This window comes from Cnephaeus nilssonii (assembly GCF_951640355.1).
Source record: "Cnephaeus nilssonii genome assembly, chromosome: 6".
NCBI classification, from domain to species: Eukaryota; Metazoa; Chordata; class Mammalia; order Chiroptera; family Vespertilionidae; genus Cnephaeus; species Cnephaeus nilssonii.
In genome coordinates this window covers 21,803,556-21,819,510 of record NC_137077.1, presented here as the reverse complement: position 1 = coordinate 21,819,510, position 15,955 = coordinate 21,803,556, and the positions used below count along the sequence as shown (strand labels likewise).

The following is a 15,955-nucleotide window of genomic DNA, read 5'->3' as shown; positions in this document are numbered from 1 at the left end:
TACCCTACTGCTATTTCCACAACACCTGGGCCTCACAATCACTATACTTGGGCATTGGTTTCTCAGTGTACATTAGCCTTGGGTTTTTTGTTTTGTTTTGTTTTCACCTTTCTTTCCTCTTGCAGCCTTTTGAGATGATTGCAGAGCATAGAGTCATTTTCAGCAATTAGGGGTGGTTTGGACTACTGTCAAGATCGATACTCATTTTTTCTACATTCTCTGTTTTAGGGAATATGAACTTCTCGGTGAGTGCCCAGGCAGTGCAGTCCCTAGAGCTCTGTGGAAATAAGGTTGCTGAGGTCCCTGAGATTGGGAGGAAAGACACGGTCATCAAAACCCTATTGGTGGAAGTAAGTTAGTCTGTATTACTTTGACATATTTTTCTGAGCCCCTAACAATAAAAAACAGTCTGAAGATTCTTGAGATAACAAAAGATAATTAATATCATACAGAATTCATCTTATAAGACTAATGGAGTTTCCTATCCTTAAAGCATATATTATAAGAAACTTTGCTGTGTAAACTTGTTAACTTATTGCATATAGTTTTTTTAAAAAACACTAGGAGCCTCTTACTTTTCTGATCTCTACCACTCCTATAAGATTCATATATTTCTCTCACCTATTATATTTGCCTCTCTGCCCTTAGTATCCCTCATTTTCTCCTCAGCCAATATCCCTTGTTGTTCAATGTTTTACACATTTGCACTAATTTGATAACAAATAGGATGTTAAACATCATTTAGTGGAAACACCACCCTTCAAAGTAATCAATCTATGGCTGTCCTTTAGTCACCTCGATGCTTATCCCTCTTTTCCATTTTTTTCTTTCACCCAAGCCTGAAGGTATTGAGCAAGAAAAGACTTTCAATTCTATGGCCTGTTCTTCAGGTAAGAGTCCATCTTCATAATCATTGTCAGAACAACGCCTCACGAGGGTATATATTTCAAGTTACAATGCATATTCTTACATATTATTTCCCATAATTTTCAGAATGTTCCATTCAATTTGGCATAATACTAAGTATTTTTATACATATTTTACAAATAGGAACTCTGAGCCCAAGAGAGCAGGTTAATGCGGCTTGTGGGTACAGACAAGACTACTACTAGGGCTTGCTTGGGTCACTTTCAGCCTTTGTCTCCATAGCCAGTGGCTGCTCATTAATGAGGCAGGATGCAAAAGCTTAGAGTGCCACAGAACTAGGTAGAAAGAAAGCAGAGTCATGACAAGTCTGAATCACAGTTAATACTCTCTAAAATAGTTGATAATAAAGCATATGGCACTTTCTTCTCATCTTACTAAAAACTTATTTTCCATAGGAAAAAAAAGAACTTCACTTTACATCAGGATTTTACCATATCATTAAAAAACAGCTGTGGCTTGTAAATTATACTGGCACATTAGTACTAGATCTATGTTCATAGTATAAAAAACACTGTTCTTGACATTTAAGAAGGGCCAATTTAAGGCATAACATTAGAGACCAACAAAATCAGAGAATTATACAATTAATTCAGAAAACTCTAGATCCTCATCAGCTCCTAGCCTTCTTTAAGAGAGCTACTGTGCACACAGCAACACAAAAGATGGTAAAACGAGAGGGGAAAGGGACTCAGGAAGTTGTGTAGTGCCAAGAAAAGCTGGAGTATTAAAGGTAATCTCATCATAAGTCAAGATTCTTATTTCTTGGACACAGGGTTCCTCAAGGAGACATAATAATGCTATTGCCTAATGTGATGATAACAATAATAATAACGGTTCACATGCATTGAGATTTACGATGTTACCAAGGCTGTTCTAATTCACATGTTTTATATGTATTATTTCACTGAGTCATCACATGAGCAAGTTAAACTAGGAAGAGGTTAAGTAATTTGTTCAAGATCCATAGCTAGTAAGGGGCAAGGCCAGTATCATGGAGGCAGTATGGCTCTAAAACCCCACTACTAACCACTAGATTAAACTACTCTAACAGATGCCATCCTTTCATATAGATTGTTTGTTTCCAAAGGTACTGAAATATCTGAGCAATTATCCCTGAAGCTCCCACCAAATGTGGTCAAAGAATCTGCCAGAGCCTCTTTCTCAGTTTTGGGTGAGTTATCTTGCATCTAGAGAACTTGTGACAAAAGAACTGCCACCATACATTTTATCTATATACTAGAGGCCCGGTGCACCAAATTTGTGCATGGGGGGAGGGGGGCAGGGTGTCCCTCAGCCCAGCCTGCACCCTCTCCAATCTGGGACCCCTCAAGGGATGTCCAACTGACCGTTTAGGCCCGATCCCAGTAGGCAGTCGGACATCCCTCTCACAATCCAGGACTGCTGGCTCCCAACTTCTCGCCTTCCAGCCTGATCACCCCCTAACAACTCCCCTGCCAGCCTGATTGATGCCTAACTTCTCCCCTGCCAGCCCGATTGCCCCTAACTGCCCTCCCCTGCAGGCCTGGTCACCCCTAACTGCCCTCCTCTGACAGCCTGGTTACCCCTAACTGCCCTCCCCTTGATCACGCCCAACTGCCCTCTCGTGCTGACCATCTTGTGGTGGCCATCTTGTGTCCACATGGGGGCAGCCATCTTGTGTGTTGCAGTGACAGTCAATTTACATATTACTCTTTTATTAGATAGGATTTGTGTTCTAAATATCAATTTATTTATAGTGTCTATTTATATAGGATCCTGGAAGGCTCACTTTTTCTAAATATAAATGTTCCCTTGTCCAAATGATAAAGTATCTGACTTTCAATATGAAAATCATTTGTCTTTAATAATGTTGGCTACATATGAACTTAAATAACTCTGACATTTAATCTCACATTCCCCAGGTGACATACTAGGTTCTGCTATGCAAAACACACAGAATCTCCTCCAGATGCCCTATGGCTGTGGAGAACAAAACATGGTCCTTTTTGCTCCTAACATCTATGTCTTGAACTATCTGAATGAAACCCAGCAGTTGACTTCAGAGATCAAGTCTAAGGCCATTACCTATCTCGTCAGTGGTAAGTGAAACAAAGAAAAGTTTACTGTGTTACTCTACTAGTAATGAGTGTTTTCCCCACTACACTGACATTATATCACCAGTGATCAAGATAATATGGTGATTTTTGTAGAAATGAAAAGTTTCCCACCATCTGACACAATGTTGCATTTTGACATATAGATGATAGCCATAAAACTATGACAGATCCTATACACGAGGCCATTAAACGTCAGGGGAGTCTGGATACCATCAGCCTGCATCTAGAGATATCCTGCCTTTCTATAATACTTCTTGAGTTAGTTGAATCTTTTATTCCAGGTTACCAGAGGCAGCTGAACTACAAACATCAAGATGGTTCCTATAGCACCTTTGGGGATCAGTATGGGAAGAATGAGGGCAACACTTGGTAAGAAAAGAAAATCATTTTGAGTTTCAACTATGAGTTCAAAGCATGTCCATACACGGTGGGACAAAAAGTAGTTTACAGTTGTTCATATGGACAATAACACAATAATCTATATAATAAAGAGCCAGGGTCATAACAACCATTACAACCGAAAGTTTGACCAGACCAGAAGTCAGTGCTGGGTTGCCGTGGTGACCCAGCACTGACTAGGGCCACTGCTGGTGCCCCAACCCAGCACTGACTGCCTTCGGGGGCTGCAGATCAGGCCCAAAGAGAGGCCTGCAGAGAGAGAAGCAGGGTCTGATCCGTAGCCTCTGTGGCAGCCGTTGATTAGAACTTGTCTCTCTTTCTCTCCCAGCCTGGCCAACAGCCGTGCCTCCATTTCTCTCCAGGCATCCACCAGAGCTGCTGATCAGCCCTGCCTTTCTAATCAGGCCCCATTGATAGGCCCAGAGACACTGACTGGCATAGAAACTGACCAATCAGAATCAAATCTGGGTGAATGTAAGGGGCCAATGGCTGCCTAGGAGGTGGAGCTTTTGACACTGACTGGCATAGAAACTGACTAATCAGAACCAAGTTGACCATCAGGGAAAGGCAGTTAAGGGTGATCAGGCAGGCAGAGGCAGTTAGGGGTAATCAGGCCAACAGGGGAGAGCAGTTAGGGGTGAGATCAGGCCAGCAGGGGAGGGCAAGCGGGGGCAACCAGGCTGGCAGAGGCAGTTGGGGGCTCAATCAGGCCAGCAGGGGAGGACAGTTAGGGCCAATCAGGCAGGCAGGCAGAGAGGTTAGGGGCAATCAGGCAGGCAGGTATAGGAGTTAGGGGATATCAGGCAGGCAGGCAGGTGAGTGGTTAGGAGCCAGTGGTCCCAGACTGTGAGAGAGGTGTCCAACTGCCACCGGTCAGACATCCCCTGCGGGATCCCCAATTGGAGTGGTGCAAGCTGGGCTGAGGGAACCACCCCTCTGTGCACAAATTTCATGCACCGGGCCTCTAGTTAATAAATAATACAAGAATAAACTGTATTTTGCATACTCACTACTGTAAACCTCATTTTGCCCCACTCTGTCTATTCACCTATTTAATTCTTACAATAATCCTGTGAAATGGGAGCTATTAGCTTCATTTTACAAAGGAAATGATGCTCATTGTGGATGAATAAATGTATCTAGTATAAACAACTAATAAATGGCAAAACTGAGAACATTTGAAGTTGATTATTTTTATATCTACACACCAAGCCTCTCTCATGTTGCTAAGGAACCATTATAAACTTCTTATTTGCCCTCATAAATTGTTGAACAGTGCTGAGATGCTAGAAACAGGCTAGAAAAATGGCAGCCATTACTCACAGTGCATACTTTACCACCTTCTACTGGATGATCCTCTGTATCTATCATCTATCTATCTATCTATCTATCTATCTATCTATCTATCATCTATCTATTTATCCATCCATCTATTTTCTATTTATCCATCTATTCATATATCCACCTATCCATCAATTCATCTATTCATTTGTCCATCTATCATCCATTCATCTAATCATCTATCTATCTATCATCTATCTATCTATCTGAATTAAATATGACCGTACAACAAGAGGAAGTCAATGACCTGAAAAGTAGTGGAGAGGCAAGATGATGTAGAGAAAAATATTTACTAAAACAGAACAGTAAAAGAAGACAGCCCAATAGAATATTAGTTGCAGAAGACAAAGTAATAAATCAATGGAAATAAATAAATACAGAAAGTCCAGAATGTGAGAGCAAATATCTTAACCACCCCAAGAAAACTAGGAGAAACCTAAATCTCTAAAGTGATGCTTTTGGAAGCAAAAATCCTTGGTAATGCATTTAACAACATGCCACAGCAAAACAACAAAAATAGAAAGAAGCTAACAGGTTAACAGAAAAAGTTTCCAAATTCTCAGTAATAGCTCTTTGATTCTCATGGGAGTGAATTGGGGAGAGTGGGAGTCTATGTGTGCAAAACAGAGCATTAAGGTGCTGTATGAAAATAAATGGTCTTAGAACCCCGCTCTTCTTCACCCTTCAGGCTCACAGCCTTTGTACTGCAGACCTTTGCCCAGGCTAAAAGCTACATCTTCATTGATGAAGCACATATTACCCAAGCCCTGGTCTGGCTCTCCCAGAGGCAGAAGGAGAATGGCTGTTTCATAAATTCTGGGTCACTGCTCAACAATGCCATTAAGGTGAAGTACTGTGAGTACTTATGCTGAACCTCATGATACATCAATATTAACATTGTTCCAAGCATGATAGGAGAAAGAAGGCACAGGAAAATTGCAAAGATGAAGTCCTAGGTAATGTGAGAGGGCATCAAGGAAGGCATTATAAACTTGAAAATTATAAAGAAAAAAGAAATGGCACTTTGCAGGAGGGTGTTACTTTGCTTTGTGTGTGTGTGTGTGTGTGTGTGTGTGTGTGTGTGTGTGTGTGGCTGGGTGCCAATTTTATTAGATAAGTTGGTTACAGCATTTTAATTATCATTTTACGTCTATCTAGGTGTAGCTGAAATTCAAAATGCACATCAAAGTAAAACTATATCACAACTCAATGCCATACTAAATGGACTTGGCCTCTGCAGTAGAATTCTAGTCAAACTTCATTTTGACTCCCTTCTCATGGCCCAAGTGGCTTAGAGAAGTTACTGAAGACAATTTGCATTAAAGACCAGAAAATATACTAAAATTTAGAAGTACAATTAATCAAAATTCTCTCTCTCTCTCTCTCTCTCTCTCTCTCTCTCTCTCTCTCTCTCTCATTTACAGGGAGGAGTAGAAGACGAAGTGACACTCTCTGTCTACATCACTATTGCTCTTCTGGAGAGTGGTCTTCCAGTCACTGTAAGACTCACCTCAGTCCCACTTACTACTATGCAAACTACAGTCCTGATGTCTGGAACACCACTGTACTAAAAGCCAAGTCCAGCTTTCATTTTGCTCAATGATGAGGCATTTCTCAGCTAGATGAGCTCTTTGGTCACTTCCATTAAAGGGAATTTATACTTGCCCAATAATGCCCTTGGACTATGTACCAAAACTAATCCTAAAAACACATGTTCTCTGGCTTTATTTATTGAGACCTAAATATAAAGTTAAGAAATTTAAAATGTTTCTCAGCTTAAATATAGTGGATATTGGCTGTCTACTTGGCTGGCTGAAAACCATGAATGACATCTGTCAAGCAATATCCAACTCAGAACTTGTTCTATCCTCTACTTACCCTAGTTTGACACCAGCACCTCTTTGTCTTCGCAGAACTCTGTTGTTCAAATGGCCCTACCCTGCCTGGAGTCTGCCTGGAATACAGCAAAGGAGGGGCCCCGTGGAAGCCATAGCTACACCAAGGCATTGTTGGCCTATGCTTTTGCCCTAGCGGGAAACCAAAATAGGAGGGGAGAAATACTGAACTCTCTGGATGAGGAAGCTGTGAAAGAAGGTGAGAGCAAATGGTTAAAAAAAATTTCCCCTTCCACTTACACAAATTCTATAAGGAGGAATATATTCCTGCTGAAAGCAGCAAGCTTTGTCTGTAATTCTTTAGCCAAGTTGTGAGGTCAAAACACCTTTTATAAAAATATATTCTCTGGGATTGCATATGTTATACCATACATAATGCTGCAGGTAAATTATGGAATTTTATCCCTACCTGCTGAAAGCAATATATTAAACAAATATATATTTTTATAGGATAAGTGCCTACATACTTGGATGAAAAATGGTACGACAAAAAGCCATACTAAAGAAAGTGCAATAATAACATTTTCAAAGTGTTTTTATCTCTTTTTGCCAGATTATTACAAAAGTCCTCTGAGCTCAATATGTAGGTTTTATTTTTTTCAATTACAGTTTATATTCAATATTATTTTACATTAGGTGTACTGCATAGTAGTTAAAGAATCATGTACTTTACAAAGTGGTCCCCTTGATATTTCAAGCATTCATCTGGTACCGTACATAGTTATTACAATATTGACTACATTCCTTATGCTGTACTGTACTTCCCCAGGACAATTTTGTAACTAATAATTTGTAGTTCTTAATCCCTTCACTTTTTTCAGCATCTCCCCACCACCCAACTTCCCTCTCATCTGGCAAACATCAGTCAGTTCTCTGTATCTATGAGTCTGTTTCAATTTTGTTTGTTCATTTACTTTGTTCTTTAGATTCCACATATAAGTAAAATCATACAGTATTTGTCTTTCTCTGACTATTTCACTTAGCATAATACTATCTAGGTCCATCCATGCCGCCACAAATGGTAAAATTGCATTCTTTTTTGTGGCTGAGTAATATTCCATTATGTACAAATGTATACCACAGCTTTTTTATCCTTTTGTTTATTGATGGGTATTTGGGTTGCTTTCATATCTTGGCTACTGTAAATAACACTGCAATGAACATAGGGGTGCATATATTGTTTTGAATTAGAGTTTTGGGTTTCTTTGGGTACATACTCTCCATACTGTTTTTTAAAGTAGCTGCATCAATCTTCTCTCCCATCAAAAATGCATGCATGTTCGCTTTTCTCCACATCCTTGCCAACATTTCTTTACTGATTTATTGATGACAGCCATTCTAACAGGTATGAGTTGATATCTCATTGTGGTTTTAATTTGCATTTCTTTGATGCTTAGTGATGTTGAGCATCTTTTCATATGTTTATTGGCCATCTGTATGTTCTCTTTGGAGGAGTGTAATAGGTAGGCTTTATATCCAATTCATACTCCAATTCCCAGGAAATATCACAAACAGCAAGAAAACTCTCTCTGTCTCATTTCTCTTTCAATTAAAAAAAAGCATTTAAGAGATTAACAAGTGTGCACTAAGCCTCTTCCTCCAACAACATTCTCAGTCTTAGGCCCAGAGGACTAAACTCGAGTTCAGCATGGAAATGACAGAGAGGTCCTTACTTCATGTCTATATTATTTTCAACTCCATATGATATGAATATATATTCACTTATTATCAACCAATAGTTATAATTCTCTCTTTTTCTCACCCTTAAGACAACACCATCCACTGGGAACGACCTCAAAAAGCCAGGGCACCCGAAGCATATTTTTACCAACCCCAGGCTCCCTCTGCTGAGGTGGAGATGACGTCCTATGTGCTCCTGGCTTACCTCACTGCCCAGCCTGCCCCAAGCTCAGAGGACCTGACTTCTGCATCACACATTGTGAAGTGGATCATAAAGCAACAGAATTCCTATGGGGGCTTCTCCTCCACCCAGGTTTGTGGTTCCCAGATGGTCTTCTCCTCCAGGTTCACTGGACAGTTGGCCAATTTGAACACAGAACAGTTACAAAGAAAAGAGAAGGTGAATCATTAAATCTTGGAAGAATTATTTAGAGATGTTTAAAAACAGTGGGGAAGTAAGGAAAAGGACACAAGTCATTCCCCAAAACAATCTTCACTAAGCCCTGCATTATCCCATCCATTTGGCTACTTAACCATAAGCACCATTCCTCTCTAAAGCTATAGTATATCATTAGCACACATCGGTTGATAGCCACACTCTAGAACAGGGTTTCTGAATAGCAAAACTGTTGGCATTTTGTTCCAGATAATTATTATTGTGAGTGGCTGTCCTGGCCATTGAAAGATGTTTAACAGCCTCCTGGGCTCTCCTCACTAGGTGCCAGTAGCATTCTACTCACAGTTAAGACAAGGCAAAATCAACCCTGGTTGAGAATCAGTGTGAATCCTGCAAAAAATTCTCTAAAATGAACCAGAACGTTGTGTGATTAAAAGGAAAGTGATCAAAAAGAGCTCATTTTGATCTTCATAGAATGAATGAGAAGTCCTATTTAACCACTCCAAGGAACTCAGACTCTCCACTCCTTTCTAACTTCCCTGTGACCTGTCTTCTTACACCCCCACCCCTTAAAATTGATTGTTTTTAAGCTAAAGCTCCTAAATTATTTATTTCATACCACATTTTTGGAAATGTTTTATGGAGTGCAAAAATGATTGTGTTAACCATCCAGATAATCTGGATTTTCCCTCTTACACATTTTTCAGTATTTTGGATGTACATAATGAAACTTTTGTTTTTTAGGGATATCTATAATAATAAAAGCATAATATGCTAATTAGACCAGACGTCCTTACAGACGTCCTTCCATGCAGACAAAGACGCAGAGAGTGGGGGCCGAGGCAGAGGCGGCAGAGGTGGCAGAGGCCTCAGGCCACAGCTGTGGCAGCGGGCGGGGGGCCAGGGCCAAGGCCCTTGCAAGAATTTTGTGCATTGGTCCTCTAGTTATATATATAAAACTATATATATAACTCATGGGTACAGACAATCGGATAGTGAAGGCCTGGTGCGGAGGGGCGGGGGGCAGGGGGCGGGTACAAGCTAGAAGGGGTCAATAGGGGGAAAAGGGGACATATGTAATACTTTCAACAATAAAAATTAAAAAATAAAAATAAAATTCAATAAGGCAGTGACTTGTGGGGGGAGACTATATAAAGGGGAAAAGAAACTTAGGAAAGTGCAACTTGTCTTATACCACACTTGTTATTCTCAGCAAATTTCTGTCATTCTTCTATCTAAATTACTGTCTAGTAAATGACAGTCACTTTTTTGTCTTAACTTTTTAATTTTAAACCTATTCTTTGAAAGATATAAAAAAGAGAGGTATTGATGAGAAAGAGCAGGGCACAACTTCTGGGCATAGAAATAGTTCCTTAGGACAATACCAACACAAATGAAATTAAATTGTGAATCTAATTTGCATTAATAGTCTTTTATTTCATTTGGAGGAGCTGTAGCAGGACTCTGATTATGTTTTAAAGGCAGAAAAAGCAATTAGCAGGTGTATACTTTAGGGGACAAAAACCATCACCCCCTTGCAGTAGCTAACACAGACTTTTGAGGAAAATCCCAGCCATCAAAAACTTACTCTTTGGGTGTGGTTTCTCCCCTCTTCTCTTCCAGGACACAGTGATAGCTCTCCATGCCCTGTCTAAATATGGAGCAGCCACTTTCACCAGGACTCAGAAAACTGCACAAGTGACCATTCGTGATTCACAAACCTTTTCCACAAAATTCCAAGTGGATAGCAACAACCTCCTGTTACTGCAGCAGGTCTCATTGCCAGAGCTGCCTGGGGAATACACCATAACAGTGACTGGGCAAAGATGTGTGTATCTCCAGGTGAGACTCTAGAATTATATTGGGAAAAGTCAACTTGAAACTCTCCAGGAAGCTCTGCTCTTTGCTTCCTGGACAAGGAAAGGGCAAATCTGGAGAAGTTAAATGATGAAAAAGTGAGGCTTCCCAGGAAAAGAAAAACTGACGGTGTCCTTGGTGTTCCACAGACATCCATGAAATATAACATCCTTCCAGAAAAGGAGGATTCCCCATTTGCTTTGGAGGTACAAACTCTGCCCCAAACTTGTGATGGACCCAAAGCCCATACTAGCTTCCAGATCTCAGTGGATGTCAGGTAAGACCTTCTGACTGAGTCATCTAATCCTGAGTCTAAAAGCTACTTGGAACCATCAATAATCAATATATTTGGAAGCTATGCTAGTAGATAAATGAAATTTAAAATTAATATATATACTAATGAAGTTAATCTTCTATCATTATGAAATTATCTTTTCTCTAGTAAATATTTTGTCTTAAAGTTTTAATAATGCTTTAAAAGCATTTGAAAGCAAAGTCAAATTGTAAATATGTTTAATAAAAAATGTGAATTTTTTAATGTTCTAATCAATTCCTAGTTATCATTTACACTCATTTTTATTTAACTCATTGCAAAAAATAAATTATTTTTTCAAATATTTTTACTTTAAGTTGAAGTAAATCTTTCTTACCTCTTCTGAATAATTATATTCTATATTATTTTTTCTAATAAAATGAATAAGTAATAAATGCTAATATTAAATACAAATGGATAGGGCTTTGATATTGGTATGGTCTCATTTAAAGATACATACCACCCTTTTGTATGGGATCTATAAAATATAGAGGTTGCCTTATCATAAGCCATCAAAAACTTTGCAGGAGTCCTAAGAAAACATAGCTCAAATTATATTGCTTTGTATCTAATACTAATAACATTAATATTATAAAACAAATGATATTTCAGACAACCAACCCAATTATTAAACATAAATTTAATCTAAGTATAAAGCATTAGAATCTATCTGTCCTTACATTTTGTAGCCGCTCTTTGGAGACATGCTACATTTTAAGTTATCTAAAAATATAAAAGTAAGATATACTTAATAACAAATGAGTAGTATAGGTAGAATGTCCAAAACCTAGAGATGTGTTTAAAAAAAGCAGATTACCAAGCTCCATTCCCAAAGATTCTGTTTTGATAGTGTGGGACTGAGCCTTGAACATCTAGAAAGCTGTAAATCTGATGTATATACAGGGTTCTAAACATTGATATCGTACATGTCCAGGAAACACAGATTTCTGTAGGTCATAATCTTAGGGGAAACTTCATAAAGATGGACAGGTTTCTGGTGGGTCTTGAAGGAAGAAATCTCGCTTTCTTTCACATAATAAATTCTAACTCCTTTTTTCTCTGACACTACAGTTACAGAGGGAGCCGCCCTGTCTCCAATATGGTGATTGTTGATGTGAAAATGGTATCTGGTTTTATTCCCTTGAAACCAACAGTAAAAATGGTAAGTGTATTTTAAGCCTAGTAGATCCCATACAAAAGGGTAGTATGTATCTTTAAATGAGACCATACCAATATCAAAGCCCTATCCATATCATCCTGCCTCAAAAACTGTTTTTCCCCGAACCCATGAAATTAAATTCAGTAACTATTTATTTGGCTCTAAGCTAAGAGACCTGTGTGATACCAGAGGACTACAAGGGGAGATCTTATCCTTAGGCCACTCATGGTCCAGTTAGGAACTGAAAGCACATGGGCATGAAACAATAAAATGACAAGCAAGAAAAACAGACTATGACTAACTACCAAATTGACTAATATGCACACACAAAATTCGGCAATGATAAAACTAATGTGAGCTTGAATTGGCAAAGATGCCAGAGTCTAATATGTTACTTGAATATTGAAAGATAATGAAAATCCTGACCTGAAAATAGCTGGCTTCCTTCTCTTGATAGAAATCCAAGTGATTTTTTTCAGTCAAGACATGACAACGTTGAAGCCTGTTTGCAAATGTGATTCCTTCCCCTCACCCAGCTTTTGTATAGCTAATGCACCTTGACTAATCATGAAGATGAGTCATAGGCATTCCAGCCTTCACATTATTTAAAGAATAAACATTTGTCCCTTTCTACAATCTGCTCTAGGTCTCAGTGTTCTCATATCTATTGTCTAACTTTTTGAGTTCTCTAATTTTCTTCAGCTTGAAAGATCTAGCCACGTGAGCAGGACAGAAGTGAGCAATAACCATGTCATCATTTATGTGGAACAGGTGAGAGCTCTGGCATTTGAGCTGAGACTATATACATCGGTTGACTTTCTAAGTGGGTCTCGTCAATAGAATATAAGTAATATGAGAAAAGCAATAATTAGTAGCACCCTTCCAGAAAGTTAAGAATAACTTTCTAAAGAGAATAAAAGGAAAATTTCCTTTTAAATCCATAGAATGTCTGCTCTCTTTTTAATTATGTTACAATTGGAATATGAGTATTTCTATGATTTCCAGTAGAAAAATCAACAGAATGTTTATCATGCATGTTATTTTAAAGACCTACCAAAAAGAATAAATATACCACTGTGGTTGATTAATAATAGTGTTAATATTCTAATAAATATATCACTATATATAATAAAATGTAGATCTCATGAGTATCTTCAAAGTCAACTGCAAAGTAAAGGGAATGTTTTATCTAACCACACAAAATATAGTTTTGTATTATCATTACAGGTGGTACAAGTCTCTGCATCTTAAAACACATTCACATAGACTCAGTTAATTTCTTGCAGAGGACTACAAGAGCATATGGGTTGTCTCTGTTTAGGAGAATATCTGGGGGGTTTTGTTCATTATAAAGAGTTCCCAAAGTTGCCTTCTAAACCCATCTTGACAAAATCCACAAATGTTTGCTTACCTAAAAGACCCAGGTGAAGAAGAGTCAGAGAACAATAAAGAATATGTTTTACTCAACGAAGAGAGAAGAGGATTTCTAACCTCTTTATTACTCCCACTTTTCCTTTTAGGTGACAGCTCAGACACTAAGCTTTTCTTTCACGGTTCTGCAAGACATCCCAGTAAGAGACCTAAAGCCAGCGATTGTTAAAGTCTATGATTACTATGAGACACGTAAGTGAAAGAAAACTGAGACAATTAAGTAGACTCAACCCAAAACCAAGAAATAGATTACAATTGATCCTGGTTTTAGACCATTCAATCAATATTATATCTATTTGTTCCTTTCCTCCAAGCTATATACTGTAGAAACCACCTACAAACAAATTTATCAATTAATATTTCTTGAGTCAGAAACTTAAGAATTTACAAAGAAAGATAATATTTGGTGACTGCTCTCAAATAGTTTAGAGACATAAAGAGCATAGTACACATGGAAAGATAATGTAACCAGAAAAGACAGTTAATGATAAATGAGTGTTACCAAGCTAAGGGATAAGAAATTGGAGAAGTGAAAACAGCACAGATGACTAGTACTTAAGATGGACAAACAGGAAAAAAAGACAAACAGAGGAAGAAAGATGTGAGTTGGATCCTAATGTATGAGTACATCTTCTAAAGTAAATAGAAGTAGAGCCCTAGCCGGTTTTGCTCAGTGGGTAGAGCATTGGCCTGTGGACTGAAGGGTCCTGGGTTTGGTTCCCACCAAGGGCACACACGTACCTTGGTTGCCAGCTCTTCCCCTTCAGGGCGCATTCAGGAGGCAACCAATTGTTGATGTGTTTCTCTCACATCTATATTTCTCTCTGTCTTTCCCTCTCTCTTCCACTTTCTCTAAAAAATAATAATAATAAAGTAAATAGAAGTAGGAAGCATTTTAGGCTAGAGCAATAATCTTAGAAAAGGGGTTCAGGAAGCAAGTTGGACAAAGTGAGTAGAAGCAGAGAGTTCATGGAAGAAAGAGCTACAAGAAAAAGAGAGAGCAACAATGGTCATCTTCCTAAGAATTTAAAATTTGAATAGCTACTATCTAAACAGGCTTCAATCCCCCTCCTCCACTCCAGGGGGGGGGGGGAGTATAAATATGTTAGCTATCCTGTTCAACTCTGGTCTATTTGAATGGAGCTTTAACAATCATGATATGATATACTTTTCACCAAAAGTAAAGTAAATAGACTCAATATGGCTTCTTGTTCATAGATGTTTTTTGTTTCTCCTTTCATCTAATATTTTTTTAGATGAGTTCGCTATTGCTGAGTACACTGCCCCCTGCAGCATAGGTAAGAAATCACATGCCATGATCAACATCATACTCCATTAACTTTGCTCCCTAAATGTTCTAAATTTAAAATTCTTTACAAGTCTTTTCCTAGATCTGAGACAATATATGTGGCACATTCTCACACAAAGAGAATACTGGAGAAGAGTACTTACCCTGTAGGTGGGCTCTCCAATTTAAGATATTCATTCCAATATTAGAAAAGTCAATAAGTTTTATTTATGCTTGTTTGTAAGATAGCCAGGAATAATAGACAACATTTCACATCACAGCTAATTGGTTTCCTTCATTTCAAGGGCCAACTATTATGATTCTCCTGCCTAATCTAACCCAACACATTTTTATAAATGAAGTTTTATTGGAACTGATCCACACTCATATCTATTTTCTATGGCTGCTATTATGAGTTAAGTAGTTATGACGTAAACCATTTGGCCTGCAAAGCCCAAAATATTTAGCATCTAGCATTTCACAGAGAAAGTTTGCTGGCCCCAACTTTAGCTCACACTCACTACTCAGACTCAACTGAGGGAATATTCCTGAAGAAACCCTACAACTCTTTTATGTTTCTTTTCTCACCTAGATGCAGAGCAAGAAAATGCTTGAGGACCATATTTAGACTACATCTTTTGCTGGGTCCCCTGTCCTGTACTTGTATTTAGAAGGAATTGGGTTATCTCTGTAAAACACGTCAAAAAGGCTTGTTGAATAAATATATATTTCTAATCAAGTTATTTGTTCCATCATTTATTCATCAAACATGTTTACATAATGAGTTATATTGTTTTAAATAATGTGAAGAGTACAGATTTGAAATATATCTGCTCATATTACAACTGTGAATTTCACATATAAAATCAACTAGACAATAACTGAAAATAATTTATGTTCTGAGAAACCTTAGGAAAAAAATCATTCACTGATCGAGAAAGGTGGGGAGAAAAGTATCGATGAGTAACTAGGAAGGGATAAGTATTTCTTGAGAGGAAACAAGAAATATTTGTCTTTGTCACTAAGCTAAGACAACAAAAATGGACTCCACAAGAGACTAAAATAATTAAAGTTAAAGAATGTGTTGGAGATAGGCAGTACTGTGCAGAGGTTGGAGATAGGCAATACTGTGCAAAGAATGTGTTGGAGATAGGCAGTACTGTGCAAAATCT

At 38.3% G+C, this 15,955-nt stretch overlaps 1 protein-coding gene across 1 annotated transcript in view; it reads left to right on the top strand.

Moving 5' to 3' along the window:
• The window catches only part of LOC307100997 (pregnancy zone protein-like), a 46,946-nt gene extending 31,443 nt beyond the window's left edge, over positions 1–15,503 (top strand). The window contains exons 21-36 of the mRNA XM_079773709.1: positions 229–350; positions 839–890; positions 2,015–2,098; positions 2,829–3,005; positions 3,305–3,392; positions 5,452–5,608; positions 6,188–6,262; positions 6,677–6,857; positions 8,428–8,651; positions 10,359–10,577; positions 10,742–10,869; positions 11,977–12,067; positions 12,767–12,835; positions 13,585–13,687; positions 14,752–14,793; positions 15,376–15,503. Coding sequence (XP_079629835.1) covers positions 229–350; positions 839–890; positions 2,015–2,098; positions 2,829–3,005; positions 3,305–3,392; positions 5,452–5,608; positions 6,188–6,262; positions 6,677–6,857; positions 8,428–8,651; positions 10,359–10,577; positions 10,742–10,869; positions 11,977–12,067; positions 12,767–12,835; positions 13,585–13,687; positions 14,752–14,793; positions 15,376–15,398 — 1,835 coding nt within the window. The 3' untranslated portion in view covers positions 15,399–15,503. The remainder of the gene's footprint in view (positions 1–228; positions 351–838; positions 891–2,014; positions 2,099–2,828; positions 3,006–3,304; positions 3,393–5,451; positions 5,609–6,187; positions 6,263–6,676; positions 6,858–8,427; positions 8,652–10,358; positions 10,578–10,741; positions 10,870–11,976; positions 12,068–12,766; positions 12,836–13,584; positions 13,688–14,751; positions 14,794–15,375) is intronic.
• Positions 15,504–15,955: the final 452 nt, after the last annotated feature.